The sequence below is a fragment of the Mytilus trossulus genome, chromosome 13 (assembly GCF_036588685.1).
Source record: "Mytilus trossulus isolate FHL-02 chromosome 13, PNRI_Mtr1.1.1.hap1, whole genome shotgun sequence".
In the NCBI taxonomy this organism is placed as follows: domain Eukaryota; kingdom Metazoa; phylum Mollusca; class Bivalvia; order Mytilida; family Mytilidae; genus Mytilus; species Mytilus trossulus.
The window spans coordinates 54866836-54890183 of NC_086385.1; the positions used below are offsets into that span (position 1 = coordinate 54866836).

Consider the following 23348-nt stretch of genomic DNA (forward strand, 5'->3'; position numbering starts at 1 on the left):
AATAAGTAAGCATGTGATATATGCTGAATATAAAAATAAAGTACTCGTCATGATGATATACATTGTTAAATGCAATGTTTTCAAACAATGCAACGATTTAAGGAATCAGATATTCAAAATTAGTCGTTTGTTGAAGTGGTTCATATGTGGTCCTTATTTTCGTTTTTATACAGAAAATACCGATTTTGCCGTTTGAATGGTTTGACACATGTCATTGTTGGGTCCTTTATAATTTGATGTTCGGTATGAGCTAAGACTATATGCTGAGACCCTACTTTGACCCATAGAAGTTCACTTTTAAAAATTGTGACTTGGATCAGACAGTTGTCTCATAGGCACTCATACAACATCTTTTTATATCTATAAAGTATGTTCTTTTATGCAAAACATGTAAATCCGTTATTCGATTTACTTTTCCACAACTAATTAGTATTCAATGCCAATAGGAGTCCTCAGTTGCTGAATTATGAAGAGTCATTTAATCTTTTTACATGACACAATTGCTTATAAAAAATGATATTATACGATGGCAGCCCTACCATGGCAGTTGCGTTATAGTGTGATTTGTATTTACGATGATTGTCAGTGTTCGTTTCAATGATGGGTTTGTCTCGGGAAACTCAGGTGTCCTCCGCCAAAAACAATTGACAGTCATAATATAACTAGGAGTCCTGAATGTGGTATCAAATGACATCAATCAATTAATTAACTCATAAGATATAGATATAAAAGATAAATGTTAAAATTTATCTGAAAACGTTAAGAACGTGACACCTTGCCTTTTGTAGAATGCAATTAACATTAATAATTACAGTGACGTTGATGTGATGCCCAATTAGTCAATTTTGATTCGATTTTGTTGAATTAGGTTTCTCATTGATTCATTTGTTTTATTTTAGAAAAGTTTAAGGAAGCAATTCAAGCAAAATGTCACAGCTTGTTCTTCTAATTCATCGTTACTAGTTTCCTATTAAATGGGTCTAACTGACAATCAAAGCTAGGAAAGATAAATCAGAGTTCTGTTCATACGCGAGAGAAAACAATTGTGTCGTGTTTAATGTCTAATGATAGTCTTAAACCTATGATTTAATTAAAAATATTTAAGAACATATCCTGATTAAAAGAAGTAATCTGATTTCATTAGATGACATGTTACAGTTGAACAACCTTTAAGTATTAAGAAACCTTCATTTGATACAAGGCTGACCTTATAATCAGTTTTACCAGCACGGAGGTTTTATTTCTTCAGATTTAATTTCTGACTTGATACGTTCAAACTTTTAAACTTAGAATTATTGTTATTGCTTAACAGTAGAATAATATAAATACAGAACTCTTAGAAAATTTAAAATGGAAAATCCGTAATCATATGGCAAAATCAGAAGGTTTAAAACATCAAAGAAACGAATAACAGCTGTCATAATGTGGATTTGATACAGGCACTTTCGTATGTAAACAAATTATCATCAATTGATTTACAATATATTCAGGTTCTTTTTATGGTTTTTTTTTATCAATAAGTTGATATAGTTTCTCTGGTTTTTTTAATATAGATTGGACCGCTGATTTTCCTGTTCTTCTTCTTCTTCTTTTGTTACAGAAAACCATCAACGTACTGATGTTTACTTTCCGGCGCATGCCTGATTAATGTTTCCAAAATAAATTTATGTAAACAATTTTTTTTCAAAACATAAATTAACAAATATTTCTTGTTCAAAGTTGTTGTTTTTGGTCACATATTTTCGTATTTTTCAATTTTTACAATTTTTCTTTGTTTTTAATTTATACAATTTTTATTTAGTTTTAGATATTACATTTTTTATTTTTATTTTTTTGGTATAAGATAAAAACAAGAGTATCTGTTTATTTCAGATGAGGGTAAGTATCAAGGAGCACATCGTGCGTGAGTGCATCCTTGAAGTTTTCTGTAGTAGTGTTTTGAGTAATTTCAGCAGATAGTTTGTTCCAGTCTCTAATGGTTTGACAGAAAAAAGAAAATGTATAGCTGTCTTTATTGCATTGAATTTGTCTGTAGGATTCTTTATTGGTGGATCTTGTATTTGACTGACTCTGCGGTAATACATTATGCGATGGAATGGCTATATTTTCATTTACAATTTTGTGGAACATTATTAGCCTTGTTCGTAGTCGGCGTTCTTGTAAGGTTTGCCATTTCATGGTGTCTAGCATCTCAGACACACTGCTGGTGTTGTGATGTCTGTTGCACACGTACCTTGCTGCCCGTCTCTGAACTTTTTCAAGTGATATTATATTTTCATTAGTAAATGGATCCCATACAGTACAGCAGTATTCTAACTTTGGTCTTATAAGTGTTTGATACGCTCTTTCTTTAATTGTTTGTGATTGGACTTTAAGGTTTCTTCTTATGAAACCTAATGATTTATTTGCTTTTGCAGCAGTTTGTTGGATGAGGGTGTTCCATTTTAGATCTGCTGAGATGGTGATACCTAAGTATTTTGCATGTTTTACAGTTTCTAAGATGTGTCCATACATGTTATAATAAAAGTGTACGGGATTTCTTTCTGTTGTTATATTCATGATGTTACACTTGTCTGGATGAAAAGACATAAGCCAATCTTTTTCCCATTGTATGGCAGCTTCTATGTCTTCTTGAAGCTTGAGGCAGTCATTTTGAGTTTTAATTTGTCTGTAGATTATACTGTCATCTGCAAAGAGTCTGATTTTGCTATTTGAAGTACTTAGGCTTTTGTACCCTTAGCATAGTTTACTTTAGCTGTATTTGGAGAAAACTTTATGAGTTTTTAGTCTTCAATGTTCTTCAACTTCGTATTTTGTAAACAAAACGAGCGTCTGGCGCAAATACACAATTTCAATCCTGATATCTATGAGCTGATTAACACTAGTCATTACTTGGCTCTTCATAGCTTGCTGTACGTTGTGAGCTAAGACTCGATGTTGAAGATTGTACTTTAACCTATAAGGGTGTACTTTAACATATTGTGACATGGATGAAAAGTTGGCTCCGTGACAGTCATAGCACATCTCCTCATATCTATGTACCAGATGTTCTGTGACATGGAGACCCAATACGTCCATGGTTACATTTGTTCAGTGTGTACATAATTTTTTTTTAAGAGCGTGATAACTTTTAACACTCATGACAGTTTACATGAGGCAGAATTATGATACAAACAATATGTAATTTCACACATTGTTACCATTTAAATGGAGTTGTTTGCACATGTCAGACAAATGAGGGGTTTAGCTAGCTATAAAACCAGACTTAATCAACCATTGTCAACACTAGGAAATAATTCTACAAAGTTAGGAATATGACAGTAGTTTTCCATTCTTTTGATGTATTTGACCATCCTTTCTCAATTTTCCTTGCAGTTCGGTATTTGTTCTTATTTTCTGTTGTGGGAGAGACGGGGAAGAGAATACGGTATTATAATGCGGGATAAACTATGAGTAGTAAGGATTTTATTTATGCAAATGAAAATAAAATTACATATATGACATTTATAATTTCTTCCCCCAAAAAAACAAAAATTACTGAACCCTATTAATGATTAATGTCTAATATCGAAAAGGAGAAATTTTATTACAAAAAAAACAAGATAAAGATCAAATCAGCAATACTTAGTGAAGCAATGCTACATGGACCACTATTGTGAGTTGATATGATAATATGCAATACTGATAAATCCTCAGGGGGAAAGTGTGCATGTAAAAAGTAACACAATGTTAAAAAAAATCATACATTGTAGCAAAAACTAATGAAGTCACCGACTTAGTGAAATTGAAAGTTTAAATTTTCGAGAAATTGAATACCTGGTTGTATCACCTAATTGGTGGAAACATTTCCCTTATCCTTCCTTTTTATGACTGGTCTAATTTCGATGAGTCTTTTGTAGCCGAAACGCGCGTCTGGCGTATATATAAATTTTAGTCCTGGTATCTATGATGAGTTTATTTATTTCATAAAATTTGTCCAAATATTAAAGTTGCAACTTTGAACAAATATAAATTTAATTGGCTATATAGCAGTTTGAAAAATATGAAAGTTGATCATCGAGAAGCTTAAATTGTTCTCAACAATAGGTCTGATTGAAACATTAAAACGATGCATACAGAGTTGTCTCCCTGTATGTTATGTACCACCTTACCATTCAAAATCATGACAGTTTCAATTTCGATCGCAACACCTCACAGTCTTCTTCTCATTCAGAAAATATAATAGTTAAAACAAAAAGTCGGTTTCTCTTTCTAAATGGAATGTAGAATGTAATATGCAATATCTTTCTTCAAAAGTCAAAGACCTTTTAATTGTTTTTCAAAAGTACTTTAATCCAGAAAACATTTGCGGTTTTATTTCATTAATAGTGAACAAAATTCAATCATCTCAAACATAATCTGAAAACAAGAATCCAATCTTCTTCTAGTTCGTTCGCATCCGATAGGTTAGCTGAACAAAACTCTTACGATATTCTTTCGGTAATTAGACATTCGATTACTTTTCTCATTAATCTTTCCTTCAATTTCAAGTCCAATAGAAATAAAATTGAATTTACAGATCCTTGCATAGAAATGGGAAAATGAAACAAAATACAATAAATTGAATAATACAATGACAATAGCAACTTTAAATGAATATAGTAGAGTATGTAAGTTTTGACCTTTCGTATAAGTATGAGGTTTTATACAAAAACAAACATGTATCGATACTAAATATAAAAAAGAAGAGGTGGTATGATTGCCAATGAGACAACTATCCATAAAAGATTAAAATGACAAAAAACATTAACTATAGATCATCGTACGGCCTTAAACAATGCGCAAAGCCCATACCGCATAGTCAGCTATAAAAGGCCCCGATAGGACAGTGTTTAACAATTCAAACGAGAAAACAAACGGTCTTATTTATGTAAAAAAAATGAACGAAAAACAAATATGTAACACATAAACAAACGACAACCACTGAATTACAGGCTCCTGATTTGGGAAAGTCACATTATAAAGGTTATATTGCAATCTTTACATATAAGTTACTAAATGCGAAAAATATATATCACATACATTAAAACGTTGAAACCCGCTTCAATTGTTTGCACCTGTCCTAAGTCAGCCATTTGTTTTTCAGTAGTTTTCGCTTGTTAACGTGGTTCATGAGTGTTTCCCTTTTTAATTTCTTATGTAAATCAGACCGTGGGTTTGTCCCGTTTGAATGATTTTACACATGCCATGTGTATAGCTTTATATTTTGCTGCTCGATGTGAGCCTATGGTCCGTGTTGAAGACCGTACTTTGACCTATAATTGTTTACATTTACAAATTGTGACTTGTATGAGAAAGTTGTCTCATTGGCACTGAAACCACATCTTCGTATATAGAAATGTACAGTTACTGACCATATAAGGCATTCAGTCACAACTTCCACTGATAATAAAGGAATTAAACATTTCTTTAGTTCGTAACGAATTCGTATATCGTTATGTGTCAAGTCAATAGTCAATTACTGTCTATATTCTGCTGTTTGCCGATAGCACTACAGTAATTTAATTACATGAATACTGTTAACCAACTTATTTTCCCGGATACTTTATTTCGCGTTTTACCCATTCTTGACCACTTCGAGGCTATTCAATTTCGCGATTTTCTTATTAACTTGATGAAGTTTAATAAGGAATGATCCAATTTTTACATATTCGCGACGATTTATATTCGCGTTGTTTTTCTACCCGCGGAAGTCGCGAAATTAAATACCTCGCGAAAAAGGTTGGTTTACAGTAGTTACACATAATCATTACTGATATGTATTCCTCAAAGTTCAAACAGATAATTTTGTGTTTATAATGCATCCTAGAGTATGAACTTGATATAAAAAAAGAAGATGTTGCCAATGAGACAAACTGGTATAGAATCTAAGCTTTATAAACAACCATACTGCCTTCAAAAATTAACCAACAACTATATATACATAAATAATAATCTGCATAAATATGCTGCAGCGTTTACTTATCTGTTTAGAAATATCTTATGTTAGCCCTAGAACAATGAAAATCCATAAAACAAACAAAAAAAAACATTACAACTAATGTATTAGGTGCATTATTATTACATTTTTATATAATGAATTTCGAATAAGCAACAAAAAAAAGATTAAAAGAATTGGTATGATGGTCAATGAGACAAATGTCGCCACAGACCAACTGGCATGAGAGAGAATTTATTAAATATTACATCACTAATATCTAAACCAAAGAAATTCAATCATTCAGACTGGGTTTTTTATAGGGTAATTAAGACGCGCTTTATGTTTTTCAATGGGCATTGATCTTTTTAAAAACACAGATATATCAACAAAGACATATAGTTTGTTTTTCTTTTTACTGTGGTAAAGAAAAATCCGTTCTATGTTTATATATGAAACATAGTTTACGAATCTCGTTAAGTTAGATAAAAAAAACATTACTTTTATAATCACTTATTACATTTCTAAGATGACTTCTTCGGCAGGGGTCACAACAAATCGTTGATTCTTTATAGTAGGTCAAATCTATCTACATGGGTCAACATAAAGCGTTGATTCTCGTAAGAAGCAATTAGTATGTAGAACATATCTTTTTTCGTTTGATATAAAAAAAACGAAGATGTGGTATGATTGCCAATGAGACAACTGTCCACATGAGACCAACAAGACACAGAAATTAACAGCTATATGTCACTGTACGGCATTTAATAATGCGCGAAGCCTATACCGCATAGTCAGATATAAAAGACCCCGAAATTACATTGTAAGATAATTCAAACGAGAAAGCTTTTTATAAATGGTTTACGAATCAGTGCATGTCATGATATTAAAGAGACGTATTTCCTTAACAGAACTCATTCATTATTTTTTCTTATAAGCAGAAATATAATTTTGGGCATTTGTGAGCGGTTAGATTGTTGAAATAGTTGTCAAAGGGTTCAACTTATTATGGATGGAAACCACCCGTACCAGTTTCCAAAAATCAGCAACAATTATTGCAATATTTTTGCGCGTTTTCACATGCACCGGTAATAAATGTACAGAAAGTTTTGTCAGTTTGAAATTTTTAGAAATGATTTGAAATTTAGTTAACAACCCCTTATTCAGTAATCTCAACTCAGATGTCATAACTTTCACACTCGGTCGAAAATATATTTAAGTTGGGCAAATCTTAAAATAGATATAATTCAGAACTTTCCGTCATTTTTACAAGCTAAAAACTATAAATAAACTTGGTAATCCATCATGTTTATTATTTTTTTAACATATCAAATTAAATAATGAGTTTCGGCGAAATGTGAAAACATTTTTTTTTAAAATACTTCCATACCACCTATGTGAGCATCTTTAGAAACTTCAGAAAATCTCTTTTACATATGTATGTTTATGATTTATAAATCTAGTTTATCTTTCTACAGATTCAATCCAGCATATTCTACATTTGAAATTGCCTGTACCAAGTCAGGAATATGACATTTGTCGTCCTTTCGTTTGATGTGTTTTGTCATTTGATTTTGCCTTGTGATTAGGGACTTTTCGATTGAATTTTCATCCGAGTTTTTTGTGATTTTACTTTTATAAATATTCTGTGAATGCAGTGACTCTTTTTTCAGACTTATATCACCAGCCCAGTAGTCAGCACTTTTGTGATTGATTTCGTTATATTTATAAAATTACTGATTACAAAATTTGGAATTTTTGAAATACTTAGGCTTTTCTACCTCAGGCATAGATTACTTTAGTCGTATTTGGCTTTTTTTTAGGAATTGTGGTCCTCAATGCTTTTCAACTTCGTAATTCAATTTAATGTTTTAAACTATTTTAGATTCGAGCTTAACTTATGAGTCTTTTATAGACGAAACGCGCGTCTGGCGTATTTACAAAATTTAGTCCTTGTATCTATGATGAGTTTATATGCGTATTTGGTAAAATTGAGTTTATATATATTCATCCGTTTAACATGTTCCATTTCATTCCATTATACTGTAGTTTTATTTGTGTTAAGACAAAAAATAATCAATTTTTATCCTTTTATTGAATTTCAATGTAATGGTTTGGCTCTAATCAAATCTTATTTTAGAATTCAATGAAGTTTAAAAAGATTGAAATTTTAATTGTAGTTATTATTCTGTATCAACTGACATCATGGATTCAATCTAACTGCAACAACATCGTTGTAATTTTATTATTTTCTTTGGCTGCACGATGAAAAATCGTATTAAATAAACACTTAAAGACACGAAGTGCAATTATATATCTTGGAAATGTTTACTGAGGAGGTTGGAGTAGGACCTTTATCGGGATTTAGGAATCGGATGTTTTAAAGCTCGGAATTTCAGGATCCTGGATTTGTTTTTTTTAATTTCAGGATGTCGGGATTTAAATTTCTTTAAGTTCGGGACTGCGAGATTTATATGTTTATGCCCGGGATGCCGGATATATGGCCCCTCCTACCTCATCCCCTTCATTTATATTCTAGTAAAAACGAACTTTTGCATTCATTTTACCTTGTATTGCGGCAACACATTAAATATAACGCACAATATTTTGTTTTTTATTTCAGACCGCACTAGCACATGCATGTTTTAGTGGCTATCTCCCGATTGTTGAAGTTTTATCAGAGGTGCCGGGGGTTGATGTAAACTTAGCAGACAAAGAAGGCAACACACCGCTTATATTTGCATCTCAAGCAGGTAAATTAGCATAAAGATCTATAATATCGACATACACATGGAGCAGGTAAAGTGTAACAACATCTATACTATCCGTAAACACATAACGCGGGCAACACACCGCTTATATTTGCATTTCAAGCAGGTAAATTAGCACAATATCTATAATATCGGCATACACATGGAGCAGGTAAAGTGTAACAACATCTATACAATCCGTATACACATAAAACAGGCAACACACCGCTTGTATTTGCATTTCAAGCAAGTAAATTAGCACAATATCTATAATATCGGCATACACATGGAGCAGGTAAAGTGTAACAACATCTATACAATCCGTATACACATAACGCGGGCAACACACCGCTTATATTTGCATCTCAAGCAGGTAAATTAGCACAATATCTATAATATCGGCATACACATGGAGCAGGTCAAGTGTAAAAAGATCGATAAAATCCGTATACACATAAAACAGACAACACACCGCTTATAATTGCATTTCAAGCAAGTAAATTAGCACAATATCTATAATATCGGCATACACATGGAGCAGGTAAAGTGTAACAACATCTATACAATCCGTATACACATAACGCGGGCAACACACCGCTTATATTTGCATCTCAAGCAGGTAAATTAGCACAATATCTATAATATCGGCATACACATGGAGCAGGTAAAGTGTAACAAGATCTATACAATCCGTATACACATAAAACAGGCAACACACCGCTTATATTTGCATCTCAAGCAGGTAAATTAGCACAATATCTATAATATCGGCATACACATGGAGCAGGTCAAGTGTAACAACATCTATACAATCCGTATACACATAAAACAGGCAACACACCGCTTATATTTGCATCTCAAGCAGGTAAATTAGCAGAAGATCTATAATATCGACATACACATGGAGCAGGTAAAGTGTAACAACGTCTATACAATCCGTAAACACATAACGCGGGCAACACACCGCTTATATTTGCATTTCAAGCAGGTAAATTAGCACAATATCTATAATATCGGCATACACATGGAGCAGGTAAAGTATAACAACATCTATACAATCCGTATACACATAACGCGGGCAACACACCGCTTATATTTGCATCTCAAGCAGGCAAATTAGCACAATATCTATAATATCGGCATACACATGGAGCAGGTCAAGTGTCACAAGATCTTTACAATCCGTTTACACATAAAACAGGCAACACACCGCTTATATTTGCATCTCACGCAGGTAAATTAGCACAATATCTATAATATCGGCATACACATGGAGCAGGTCAAGTGTAACAAAATCTATACAATCCGTATACACATAAAACAGGCAACACACCGCTTATATTTGCATCTCAAGCAGGTAAATTAGCAGAAGATCTATAATATCGACATACACATGGAGCAGGTAAAGTGTAACAACGTCTATACAATCCGTAAACACATAACGCGGGCAACACACCGCTTATATTTGCATTTCAAGCAGGTAAATTAGCACAATATCTATAATATCGGCATACACATGGAACAGGTAAAGTATAACAACATCTATACAATCCGTATACACATAACGCGGGCAACACACCGCTTATATTTGCATCTCAAGCAGGTAAATTAGCACAATATCTATAATATCGGCATACACATGGAACAGGTCAAGTGTAACAAGATCTATACAATCCGTTTACACATAAAACAGGCAACACACCGCTTATATTTGCATCTCACGCAGGTAAATTAGCACAATATCTATAATATCGGCATACACATGGAGCAGGTAAAGTGTAACAACATCTATACAATCCGTATACACATAACGCGGGCAACACACCGCTTATATTTGCATCTCAAGCAGGTAAATTAGCACAATATCTATAATATCGGCATACACATGGAGCAGGCCAAGTGTAAAAAGATCGATAAAATCCGTATACACATAACACAGACAACACACCGCTTATATTTGCATTTCAAGCAAGTAAATTAGCACAATATCTATAATATCGGCATACACATGGTGCAGGTAAAGTGTAACAAGATCTGTACAATCCGTATACACATAAAACAGGCAACACACCGCTTATATTTGCATTTCAAGCAGGTAAATTAGCACAATATCTATAATATCGGCATACACATGGAGCAGGTAAAGTGTAACAACATCTATACAATCCGTATTCACATAACGTGGGCAACACACCGCTTATATTTGCATTTCAAGCAGGTAAATTAGCACAATATCTATAATATCGGCATACACATGGAGCAGGTAAAGTGTAACAACATCTATTCCATCCGTATACACATAACGCGGGCAACACACCGCTTATATTTGCATTTCAAGCAGGTAAATTAGCACAATATCTATAATATCGGCATACACATGGAGCAGGTAAAGTGTAACAAGATCTATACAATCCGTATACACATAAAACAGGCAACACACCGCTTATATTTGCATTTCAAGCAGGTAAATTAGCACAATATCTATAATATCGGCATACACATGGAGCAGGTAAAGTGTAACAACATCTATACTATCCGTATACACATAACGCGGGCAACACACCGCTTATATTTGCATTTCAAGCAGGTAAATTAGCACAATATCTATAATATCGGCATACACATGGAGCAGGTAAAGTGTAACAAGATCTGTACAATCCGTATACACATAAAACAGGCAACACACCGCTTATATTTGCATTTCAAGCAGGTAAATTAGCACAATATCTATAATATCGGCATACACATGGAGCAGGTAAAGTGTAACAACATCTATACAATCCGTATTCACATAACGTGGGCAACACACCGCTTATATTTGCATTTCAAGCAGGTAAATTATCACAATATCTATAATATCGGCATACACATGGAGCAGGTAAAGTGTAACAACATCTATTCCATCCGTATACACATAACGCGGGCAACACACCGCTTATATTTGCATTTCAAGCAGGTAAATTAGCACAATATCTATAATATCGGCATACACATGGAGCAGGTAAAGTGTAACAAGATCTATACAATCCGTATACACATAAAACAGGCAACACACCGCTTATATTTGCATTTCAAGCAGGTAAATTAGCACAATATCTATAATATCGGCATACACATGGAGCAGGTAAAGTGTAACAAGATCTGTACAATCCGTATACACATAAAACAGGCAACACACCGCTTATATTTGCATTTCAAGCAGGTAAATTAGCACAATATCTATAATATCGGCATACACATGGAGCAGGTAAAGTGTAACAACATCTATACAATCCGTATACACATAACGCGGGCAACACACCGCTTATATTTGCATCTCAAGCAGGTAAATTAGCACAATATCTATAATATCGGCATACACATGGAGCAGGTCAAGTGTAAAAAGATCGATAAAATCCGTATACACATAAAACAGACAACACACCGCTTATAATTGCATTTCAAGCAAGTAAATTAGCACAATATCTATAATATCGGCATACACATGGAGCAGGTAAAGTGTAACAACATCTATACAATCCGTATACACATAACGCGGGCAACACACCGCTTATATTTGCATCTCAAGCAGGTAAATTAGCACAATATCTATAATATCGGCATACACATGGAGCAGGTAAAGTGTAACAAGATCTATACAATCCGTATACACATAAAACAGGCAACACACCGCTTATATTTGCATCTCAAGCAGGTAAATTAGCACAATATCTATAATATCGGCATACACATGGAGCAGGTCAAGTGTAACAACATCTATACAATCCGTATACACATAAAACAGGCAACACACCGCTTATATTTGCATCTCAAGCAGGTAAATTAGCAGAAGATCTATAATATCGACATACACATGGAGCAGGTAAAGTGTAACAACGTCTATACAATCCGTAAACACATAACGCGGGCAACACACCGCTTATATTTGCATTTCAAGCAGGTAAATTAGCACAATATCTATAATATCGGCATACACATGGAGCAGGTAAAGTATAACAACATCTATACAATCCGTATACACATAACGCGGGCAACACACCGCTTATATTTGCATCTCAAGCAGGCAAATTAGCACAATATCTATAATATCGGCATACACATGGAGCAGGTCAAGTGTCACAAGATCTTTACAATCCGTTTACACATAAAACAGGCAACACACCGCTTATATTTGCATCTCACGCAGGTAAATTAGCACAATATCTATAATATCGGCATACACATGGAGCAGGTCAAGTGTAACAAAATCTATACAATCCGTATACACATAAAACAGGCAACACACCGCTTATATTTGCATCTCAAGCAGGTAAATTAGCAGAAGATCTATAATATCGACATACACATGGAGCAGGTAAAGTGTAACAACGTCTATACAATCCGTAAACACATAACGCGGGCAACACACCGCTTATATTTGCATTTCAAGCAGGTAAATTAGCACAATATCTATAATATCGGCATACACATGGAACAGGTAAAGTATAACAACATCTATACAATCCGTATACACATAACGCGGGCAACACACCGCTTATATTTGCATCTCAAGCAGGTAAATTAGCACAATATCTATAATATCGGCATACACATGGAGCAGGTCAAGTGTCACAAGATCTTTACAATCCGTTTACACATAAAACAGGCAACACACCGCTTATATTTGCATCTCACGCAGGTAAATTAGCACAATATCTATAATATCGGCATACACATGGAGCAGGTAAAGTGTAACAACATCTATACAATCCGTATACACATAACGCGGGCAACACACCGCTTATATTTGCATCTCAAGCAGGTAAATTAGCACAATATCTATAATATCGGCATACACATGGAGCAGGTCAAGTGTAAAAAGATCGATAAAATCCGTATACACATAACACAGACAACACACCGCTTATATTTGCATTTCAAGCAAGTAAATTAGCACAATATCTATAATATCGGCATACACATGGTGCAGGTAAAGTGTAACAAGATCTGTACAATCCGTATACACATAAAACAGGCAACACACCGCTTATATTTGCATTTCAAGCAGGTAAATTAGCACAATATCTATAATATCGGCATACACATGGAGCAGGTAAAGTGTAACAACATCTATACAATCCGTATTCACATAACGTGGGCAACACACCGCTTATATTTGCATTTCAAGCAGGTAAATTAGCACAATATCTATAATATCGGCATACACATGGAGCAGGTAAAGTGTAACAACATCTATTCCATCCGTATACACATAACGCGGGCAACACACCGCTTATATTTGCATTTCAAGCAGGTAAATTAGCACAATATCTATAATATCGGCATACACATGGAGCAGGTAAAGTGTAACAAGATCTATACAATCCGTATACACATAAAACAGGCAACACACCGCTTATATTTGCATTTCAAGCAGGTAAATTAGCACAATATCTATAATATCGGCATACACATGGAGCAGGTAAAGTGTAACAACATCTATACTATCCGTATACACATAACGCGGGCAACACACCGCTTATATTTGCATTTCAAGCAGGTAAATTAGCACAATATCTTTAATATCGGCATACACATGGAGCAGGTAAAGTGTAACAAGATCTGTACAATCCGTATACACATAAAACAGGCAACACACCGCTAATATTTGCATTTCAAGCAGGTAAATTAGCACAATATCTATAATATCGGCATACACATGGAGCAGGTAAAGTGTAACAACATCTATACAATCCGTATACACATAACGCGGGCAACATACCGCTTATATTTGCATTTCAAGCAGGTAAATTAGCACAATATCTATAATATCGGCATACACATGGAGCAGGTCAAGTGTAACAAGATCTCTACAAAAAAGTAAAATCACAATAGTACTGAACTAAGAAGCAAATCAATTCGGAAAGTCCATAATCACATGGCAAAATCGAATAACAAAATGCATCAAAAACGAATGGACAAGAACTGTCATATTCCTTACTTGGTACAGGCATTTGGTGGATTAAACAATCCGTATACACATAAAACAGGCAACAAACCTCTCATATTTGCATCACAAGCAGTTTAATTAGTACAAGATCTTTAATATCGGCATACACATGGAGCAGGTAATTTATATCAGAACCACAATATTTTTATGTTAACAAGTGCAGTAGGAACATTTTACAAGACATATATCTTCTTTAAACACTGTAAGCATGAACATTTAAATAAATAACCACTGTTTTTAGAAAACGTCAGTCGTCATGACTATTTTTTATCAATTGCAAATTTACTGTCCCTTTGGTATCTTTCGTCCCTCTTCTTTTACATGATTGTCGTACTTTTTTAATTTTTAACTGCTTGAACTTAAGCCAGTAAAATATACGTATTGTTAATTAAATTAAAAAAAATATAGTATGTAATTAATATAAAAAAAAATTAAGACTCTAACTGATATAACACGATGTTGACAGTATAAAATAGTGTCCTGGAAGAACAAAATAATATTCTATAATGATGCGTTTCCCTCAGGGGTTAGATAGTTAAATGAATTTTATATTTACAATGTATTTATTAACGAATTTGTCTACTAAAGGATTAACTAGTTAATCGTCTCGTGTTCATGAAATGACATTCGACAATAAACATAAGTATAGAGGAAATGATCGTTCAAAAGTTAGAAATTCAGTCAATCAATTGAAACAAAAAGGGTACACGTACTAGAAAATTAAGGAATAATTCCTTCATGTCATGCTCTATGCTCATTTTAACATGGGTAGGCATTATATTTCTCGATAATTAACACTGAGCGTTAGAGCATGACATGAAGGAATTATTTCGATCTTAATAGGACAAATACAGTATTGTTATATGTCGACGCGTACGAAATTATAGTAAAAATGTTTGGCTCCTCGAGGAGTCAGTGCATTGCATTTCATATTTGATAAGTTCCAAAGCTACGAGCAGGGTAAATATATGTTGTTTCATAAAAAAATATAATAAAATATTATGTTAGCTGCTTAAATGTATATATTTAAAAGGAGAACGATGGGAAAAAAAACGATAATATAAACAGTGAGTTCGTGCGCATGTGTCAAACATATGTTGTGCTCATTAGAACACGGCTTTGTTTACAAAGCGTAATGAGGACGTTATATTAAAATTGACATTAAAGACTGTGATGATTTATGAGTTTCGGTTGATTTTGACAGATTAACTTGCTTATTGTTTACATGCAGGACATTATCAACCGTCATGTCCAAAAAAAAATCATAGAGCACACACTACTACACAATATTGAGGGGTTGGTTGAACGGGTACCTAGAAAATAGAGTCAATAAAAGAAAGAGTCAAAGTCAAAGAGATAGAAAGATAAGAGTTCATATTTTTCTTCAGGAAATTTAAGATTTGTTTAAGTGTTGATGTGGACATTTTCGGTATGCAAAACTTCATACATTTATTTCTTCAAGTAAACGTAAAACCACATAAGACAATATTCAATTAAGTTCACCAACAATATGTATCATTTTCAAGCAATAATATAAAACGTTTAATTTAAACATTTGAAATATAAATTACACAATTATAATCTTTCTTTCATGCAAAATTGTGTTGCCGGCTTTCAAAGTATTTACATAGCATATGCATCAAAGTACAAACACATGTATCTATAAAATAGGAGATGCATTTCTATTTGTTTTAATTTTCAACAATTCCAGTAATAAACCAAGGTCGATCCGGATATACAGATCGCAGTTCTATTTGTTTTAAATTTCAACTCTTCCAGTAATAAACAATAAGTGATGTTTATATAATGGATGAACAAAGACGCAATTAAATTTGTTTTCATATTCAACTTTTTCAGTAATAACAATAAGTGATCCTTATATATAGATGGACGAAGACGCATTTATATTTGTTTTAATATTAAACTTATCTCGTAATAACATTAAGTTATGCTGATAACAAAAAAGTCGCAATTCTTTTTGTTTTAATTTTCAATTTTTCCCATAACAAACAACGAGTGGTGCTAACATAATGAATGGAAAAAACTCACCAATAACACATTCTAACTTTATAACGGTAGAAAAAAAATCTGCAGAAAAAACATTATCGATGTTCTCCGATAGAGAAAACGTCTCTGCGTAGTCATTTCAGTAACAAGGTTACTATCAATTTGTTGCCTAAATGTGTGAAAATTAGCCAAGAATTTCATTTACAACAGAAATCAATACAACGTCAAACTTGTAATAGATTTTCCTGGTGAAGAAAGCATTCAATTAATTGAGAGAAAGGTAGTTTGTTTGACAACCTGAATCCATTAATAAAACTGAGTGTTGTCGAAAGTAAAAAAAAATGCAGGTTTTCATAGTGATATATAGGTGTTTTAACTAAACGTCAAAAGCAACTGTTAAAAACATTTTTTATATATTTTAATAACAATAAAATGATTCGTATACTAAACATGGTCTTGGAATACATCAAACAAAGTTTTTCCTTAAAAACCAAGTGTTGTCGGAAGTAAAAAAAACTAAGTTTTAATAGTGATATAAAAAAATATTATACTGAAGACAAAGGCCAAAGCACTTTCAATTTTGTAATAACATGTTTCGTGTAAGGGCACTGTCTATAAATTCATCGAGCAAAGATTATCAAAAAAAATAGTCGAAAGTAAAAAAAAAAATAGGTTTTAATTGTGATATGCTATGGTATTGTTAACAAAAAGGCCAAAACGAAACTTATTATGAGTTATATGATTTATTATTGAAATGTTTTGGTTTTCTTTTAATTTAAAAATTGTATTCTATTAATAATAACAACCCTTCCACATTCGCAATTCAAAGTTTAGATATAAGGTCATTGCCTCAAATTTCACTGAATGCAGAATAAACTTAAAAATGGATTTTACAGAAATTTTACACTTAATTAGTGCAGTTAATGCGATGTACTGACGGAAAGTATTAATTAAGGTTATACATTTAATTGAAATTTAACTTGCTTCAAGATATAAGTGGCATGGTCTGACTTCTTCTCAATTGATTAATCGATAATAACGAATGAAAGCTACTTGTTTTGTAAAACTTATTCATAGTTGATTTCTTTCAAATTAGAAATGATTAAATTAAAAATTCGAAAGATACCAAAGGAATATTCCAAATAAGAATAACAAATTGGATTAAAAAGTAAAATCACAAGAAATACTGAACTCCAAGGAAAATTCAAAAAGGAAAGTCCCCAATCAAAAGGCAAACTTAAAAGTTCAAAAACATCAAACGAATAGATAACAACTGTCATATTCCTGACTTGGAACAGCCATTTTCTTATGTAGAAAATGGTGGATTCAACTGTTTTTTTTAGCTAGCTAAACCTCTAACGTGTACGCGTTAAATGCGTTGCAATGTACCCATGTTACCAGACGTGACTGCTAACTTGTGTCTCCTGCACAACCAAACGATTGATAAAATAGCTAACATGTAGTGAGCAAGGATATTTTTATTTCCTAGTCAACCTCACCTTGGGGATAATATATATATAAGGAATGAAGAAGTAGAAAACTAATATTAATACGAGAGAAAAAAAACACACACTGATGTTAGTGTGAACAAAAAATAAGAAATACAGTTATTATTACAGTAGAAAGCTCAAATAAACGATATTAGCACACAGGACACATTATCTATGTGGTGTGATTGCAAATATGACAACTGACCACTAAAGACCATATGACATGAAAGTACACACTGTATACATATTAGTACGGGAAAGTAATTGAAAATATTAATTCAAAGGAAAACTATGAAAACTGAATTTAAAGCAGGATACATTTCAACAGGTAAACTGAGTGCGAGAGGAAGTATATAATGTTGTATAAGGGTGGAAGAACAAGCTAAATCTGATAGTAGTGCGTAATAACGTACAACTTACTTTTTTTGGAATTTTTGATCCTCAATGCTCTTCAACTTTGTTCTTGTTTGGCTTTATAAATATTTTGATATGAACGTCACTGATGAGTCATATGTAGACGAAAGGTGTATTAAATTATAAGCTCTGTGCCTTTAATAACTAATTATATAAAGGCGAAACAGAGGGTATAGTAGAAAGTATAACTACTAAGAAGTAATAGAGAAGAACAATTATTTATTGTTAGTGCCTCCAAAGCTGATATAAATATGGGAAAATGTACAACTAAAAGTAATCCGAGAGATAATACACTATTTTCAGGTTCGATAGACAGTTAAACAACGTATGTCATGTTATTTAGAGCGGTAAAAGCACTGGTTTAAGAACGGGTAAAGAAAACTATAACTACTATAAATATAGATGAATGTTCCAAAACTAATATTGATGTTGATCAAAGTACCAAATTTCCATCAGACCTTAGTGTCCACTTTTCTCGTATACTTTGATTGTGATTTTTTTTCCGATTATCAGCCAACAAGATATAGCACGTTCATTTACTCCATCTTATCTATAAAAAAAAAAGTAAGAAAAATGAATTTCCATATCGAATATCCTTTCACTTCAAAACAATTCCAAAAGCTGATGTTCAACAGGTGTCGTTTGTTAATAAGGTTAATAAATGTAATAGTTTCTCGTTTTTGATAGAGATAAGAACGTGGGTTTTCCCATTTGAATGGTTTTACGCTAGTCAGTTGTGGGGGCCTAATGTAATTGACGTATCGAAGACAGTGCGTTGACCTATAATGATGTACTTTATAAATGTGACTAGGGTGGTGAGTTATCGCATTGACACCCATACCACATCTTCTTACCTCGACATAAAACTTTGTTGGAAAGTTGAAAAAAAATATTTTTATCAATGACATCGTAATGAAACAAGAAGAAAAACAAACATTTATAGAGAGTTTTCTTTACATTAACATATTTTTTTTTCATTTTGTAGGATATAAAGAAATTCTAAAAGTATTATTGAATGATTTCCGAAAAATTAAAGTCGATCAAAAAAGTAAAGCTGGATTTACTGCTTTGATGAAGTCTGCTATACAAGGACGTACAGCATGTGCAAAACTGATATTATTCGCAGGTATGTATTTATATTGTTTACATGCATCTTCTCTGTTGACATGTGTTTGTCATTGTATTAATACTTGTTCTTTCATAGTGTTAACATGGGCGCTTTGTGTTTGTGCACGTGTCCTTTGTATAAAAATCTAGTCATTATGCTAACATGTACATGTGTGCATTTGTGTTTCTCGTAATACCATGGGTTCCTTGTGTTTTCAAGTGCTCTTTCACTGTGTTATTTTAACATATTTTTATAGTTTAAACTGTGTTCGTCGTGTTTAAATGGGTTAAATGTGTAAAATTCTAGTCATTAGGTTTACATTTGCTCATTGTGTGTGCAAGAAGAAAAAGAAAACGTAAACTGTTGTGCTTATCTGATCATTACTGTGCATGATGATAGCTCATTATACATGTTTGATATGAAAATATGCATTATTATTGCAAATGAGACAACTATCCATCAAAAGACAGAGGAGTACATAAGCCACCACACGTCATCATTTAGCCTTCAACAATAAGTAAAACTAATATCATTTATTGCAAGCTATGAAGGGCCCGGCATAACATCATGAGAAACACCATAAAATTCATCTTCAAAATGAAAGGACAACCACAGAGCATTGAATTTTGACCCGGGTCAGACGCATAAGGCAATTATCATATTTAATTAAGAGTTTCTAATTGGCACTCTACATGCACATCTTTTTTTTTTACTGATTCTAAAAATTAAAAAATCCGTAAAATCTGTATACATATAAAAGAAGATGTGATATGATTGCCAATGAGACAACTGTCCACCATAAACCAAAATGACACAGACATAAACAACTGTAGGTCACCGTACGGCCTTCAACAATGAGCAAAGCTCATATCGCATAGTCAGCTATTAAAGTCCCCGATTAGACAATGTAAAACAATTTAACCGAGAAGACTAACGGCCTTATTTGTGTAAAAAAATTAACAAAAAACAAATATGTAACACATAAAGAAACAACAACCGCTGAATGTCAGGCTCCTGACTTAGGCCAAGCACATACATAAATAATGTGGCGGGTTTAAACATGACAGCGGGATCCCAACCCTCCCCCTAACCTGGGACAGTGGTATGACAGTACAACATAAGAACGAAGAATACAAATCAGTTTAAAAAGCCTTAACTCATGGACAAAAGATGGACAAAAATACAAGTGGACGTGGCCGGGTACTTATACATCCCGACACAAAAAGACACAATGAACATATCTTATAGTACTCACAGTAATCTAACAACTATGTTCACACCACTTTATATTAATATACTTTTAGGTGCTAACCCACGTCTCCGTGATAACGGCAGGAAATTAACAGCAGAGGAATGGGCAAGGTTTACAAATCGACATGAATGTGCTGATGAAATAGCTAAATTTACCAAACTGAAACGTTGTCTCTTTGGTGGAAGTAAAAAAAATCACAAAAGGTCAAATAGTGAACCGGACTTAATAATAGCAGCAGAAAAATGCAAAGAATGCAAACCTATACAAAGACAGAAATCTAAATCGTTCCGAAAGAAAGTAAAAAAATTCATTCCATGGAGTAATGACTCATCTCCATCACTGAAAGATCAGAATCCATTTGAAATTATTGCAAGGTGCGTGTCAACACCCGTACTTCCTGGTGGCCTTGTCCCGACAGCGGCGCAACCTAGACTGAAACGACCCGTCAGTGTTGATCATATCCCGAGAGTTGAAATTACCTCACCTATTGAAAAGGGTTAATGCAATTTATGCTACATACTTTTTTTACATCGGAGTATCGCCTAATGAATGAAAAAAAGAAACAGTTGGAACTGGTGGATTTATGATTTTTGCAGGGGGATGGAAATTTCCGAAAAAAATTGAATATTTATTTTAAATTTTTTTGTGGACGAGTATATTCCCAAAATTATTATACATCATAAGAAATACTCCCGCTACGCACTATCCATTGATCTGCCACTGACTTTGGTCAAATATTATTACATTGTATATGATGACATATCACAAGCTATTTGTCAGATTTCTTTTTTAAAACTGTCTATCAATATAATAAATGTATTTTTATACATTATATATCATTTTAAATCTCTTTATTATCCGGGTTTTTGATTTATTTACCTTTCCTTAGAAACGCCCCAGACCAGGAGTACGACACGTGTTCTGGTGATGACTTCCAAAGATACGCTCGATATCCTCAGAACGACACGTCTTTCCGGGCTCGCATTTGTTAGACACGCTCGAGGCCAGGGACACGACACGTGTTTCTAGTGTAGCCCTTTTGAGATATGATGATACCAGGGTAACGTAACGAAACATGTCTTGGCGTATCACTTTTGATATACGTATGAAACCAGGGGTATGAGATGTGTTACATGTACTGATGTTGCCTTCTTAAGGTATGTATGATATCAGGGGAACGAAACGTGTTCTGGTGTAGCGTTTTTGAGATACGTATGAGACCAGGGATAAAACATGTGTTACTGGTGTATTCTTATGAGACAAGGGAAACGAAACGCGTTCTGGTGTAGTCCTTTTGAGATAGTATGAGACCATGTGTATGACATGTGTCACTGTTGTAGCCTTTTTGCGGTACGTATGAGACCAGGGGAACGAAACGTGTTCTGTTGTAGTCCTTTTAAAATACATATGAGACTAGAATTACGAAATATGTTTCTTCTGTAGCCCCTTTTGAGACACGTACTAGACTAGGGGTATGATATGTGTTTCTTGCTTATCACACTTTGAGACATGAACGAGAACAAGGGTTGACATGTTATTCTTGTGTAGCCCTTTTTGAGACACGTAAGATACCAATGGTGTGGTAGTGTATTCGAAGTAGCTTTCTTTGAGGCATAGTTTGGAGAACAACATGTAACTTCTATAATGCACCAAATCGCAATAAAGTACACATGACGCAAATGATGTATGCAAATTCGTGATACATGAACTAATAAGTATTATATAATAAACACGGATAAGTTATGAACCAGATGTTCAGTAGTTGTTGATGTGGATCATAACATTTCCTCATTTTTAATAAATATTAGACCGTTGGTTTTCTTCTCTGATTCCCTGTCCGGATTATAATTTTTGTATGTCCTTTTTGGTTTCGATCGTCCTTCCAACTGTAAAACAATAAGATTATTATGTTCTCGAGCATAACAGACGAGACACTTATTGCTCAAAATGTTCAATCTTGTGTAGTACAAATGGTACTGTAACAATAATTGTAAAACATACTTTGAAAGCATTAAGGTGGATGACTAGACCGATAAGTGACTTTTGACAAACAATGCATCAAGTCATAGCTTAAAGACCTTTAATCAATAGAGTATTCAATTGTTTTTTGTTCATATATATAATGAAATCGGAATAAAAATTATTCATAGAGTCCTGTAAAATTTCCACGTTGTTAAACCTTTTTAAATATCTCCAAATGTCACAGTGTTTTTTTTTCTTTTCTCCAATGAATGGTATGTCAATTGTGATTTAAACAAATCACCAACCTCTATTTCTTATTAAGACACCTATGTTTGTAACGGAACCAAACATATACAAATAAGAAAAGAACAATTTGTGGTGCTGTTACATGGTACTACGGGGCGACGAATGGGACTCTTG

The 23348-nt window shown here is 33.4% G+C and overlaps 1 protein-coding gene across 1 annotated transcript in view; it reads left to right on the forward strand.

Moving 5' to 3' along the window:
- The window catches only part of LOC134694988 (ankyrin repeat domain-containing protein 33B-like), a 46343-nt gene extending 24595 nt beyond the window's left edge, over positions 1–21748 (forward strand). Inside the window, exons 3-5 of the mRNA XM_063556110.1 lie at positions 8580–8709; positions 19592–19732; positions 21019–21748. Coding sequence (XP_063412180.1) covers positions 8580–8709; positions 19592–19732; positions 21019–21467 — 720 coding nt within the window. The 3' untranslated portion in view covers positions 21468–21748. The remainder of the gene's footprint in view (positions 1–8579; positions 8710–19591; positions 19733–21018) is intronic.
- Positions 21749–23348: the final 1600 nt, after the last annotated feature.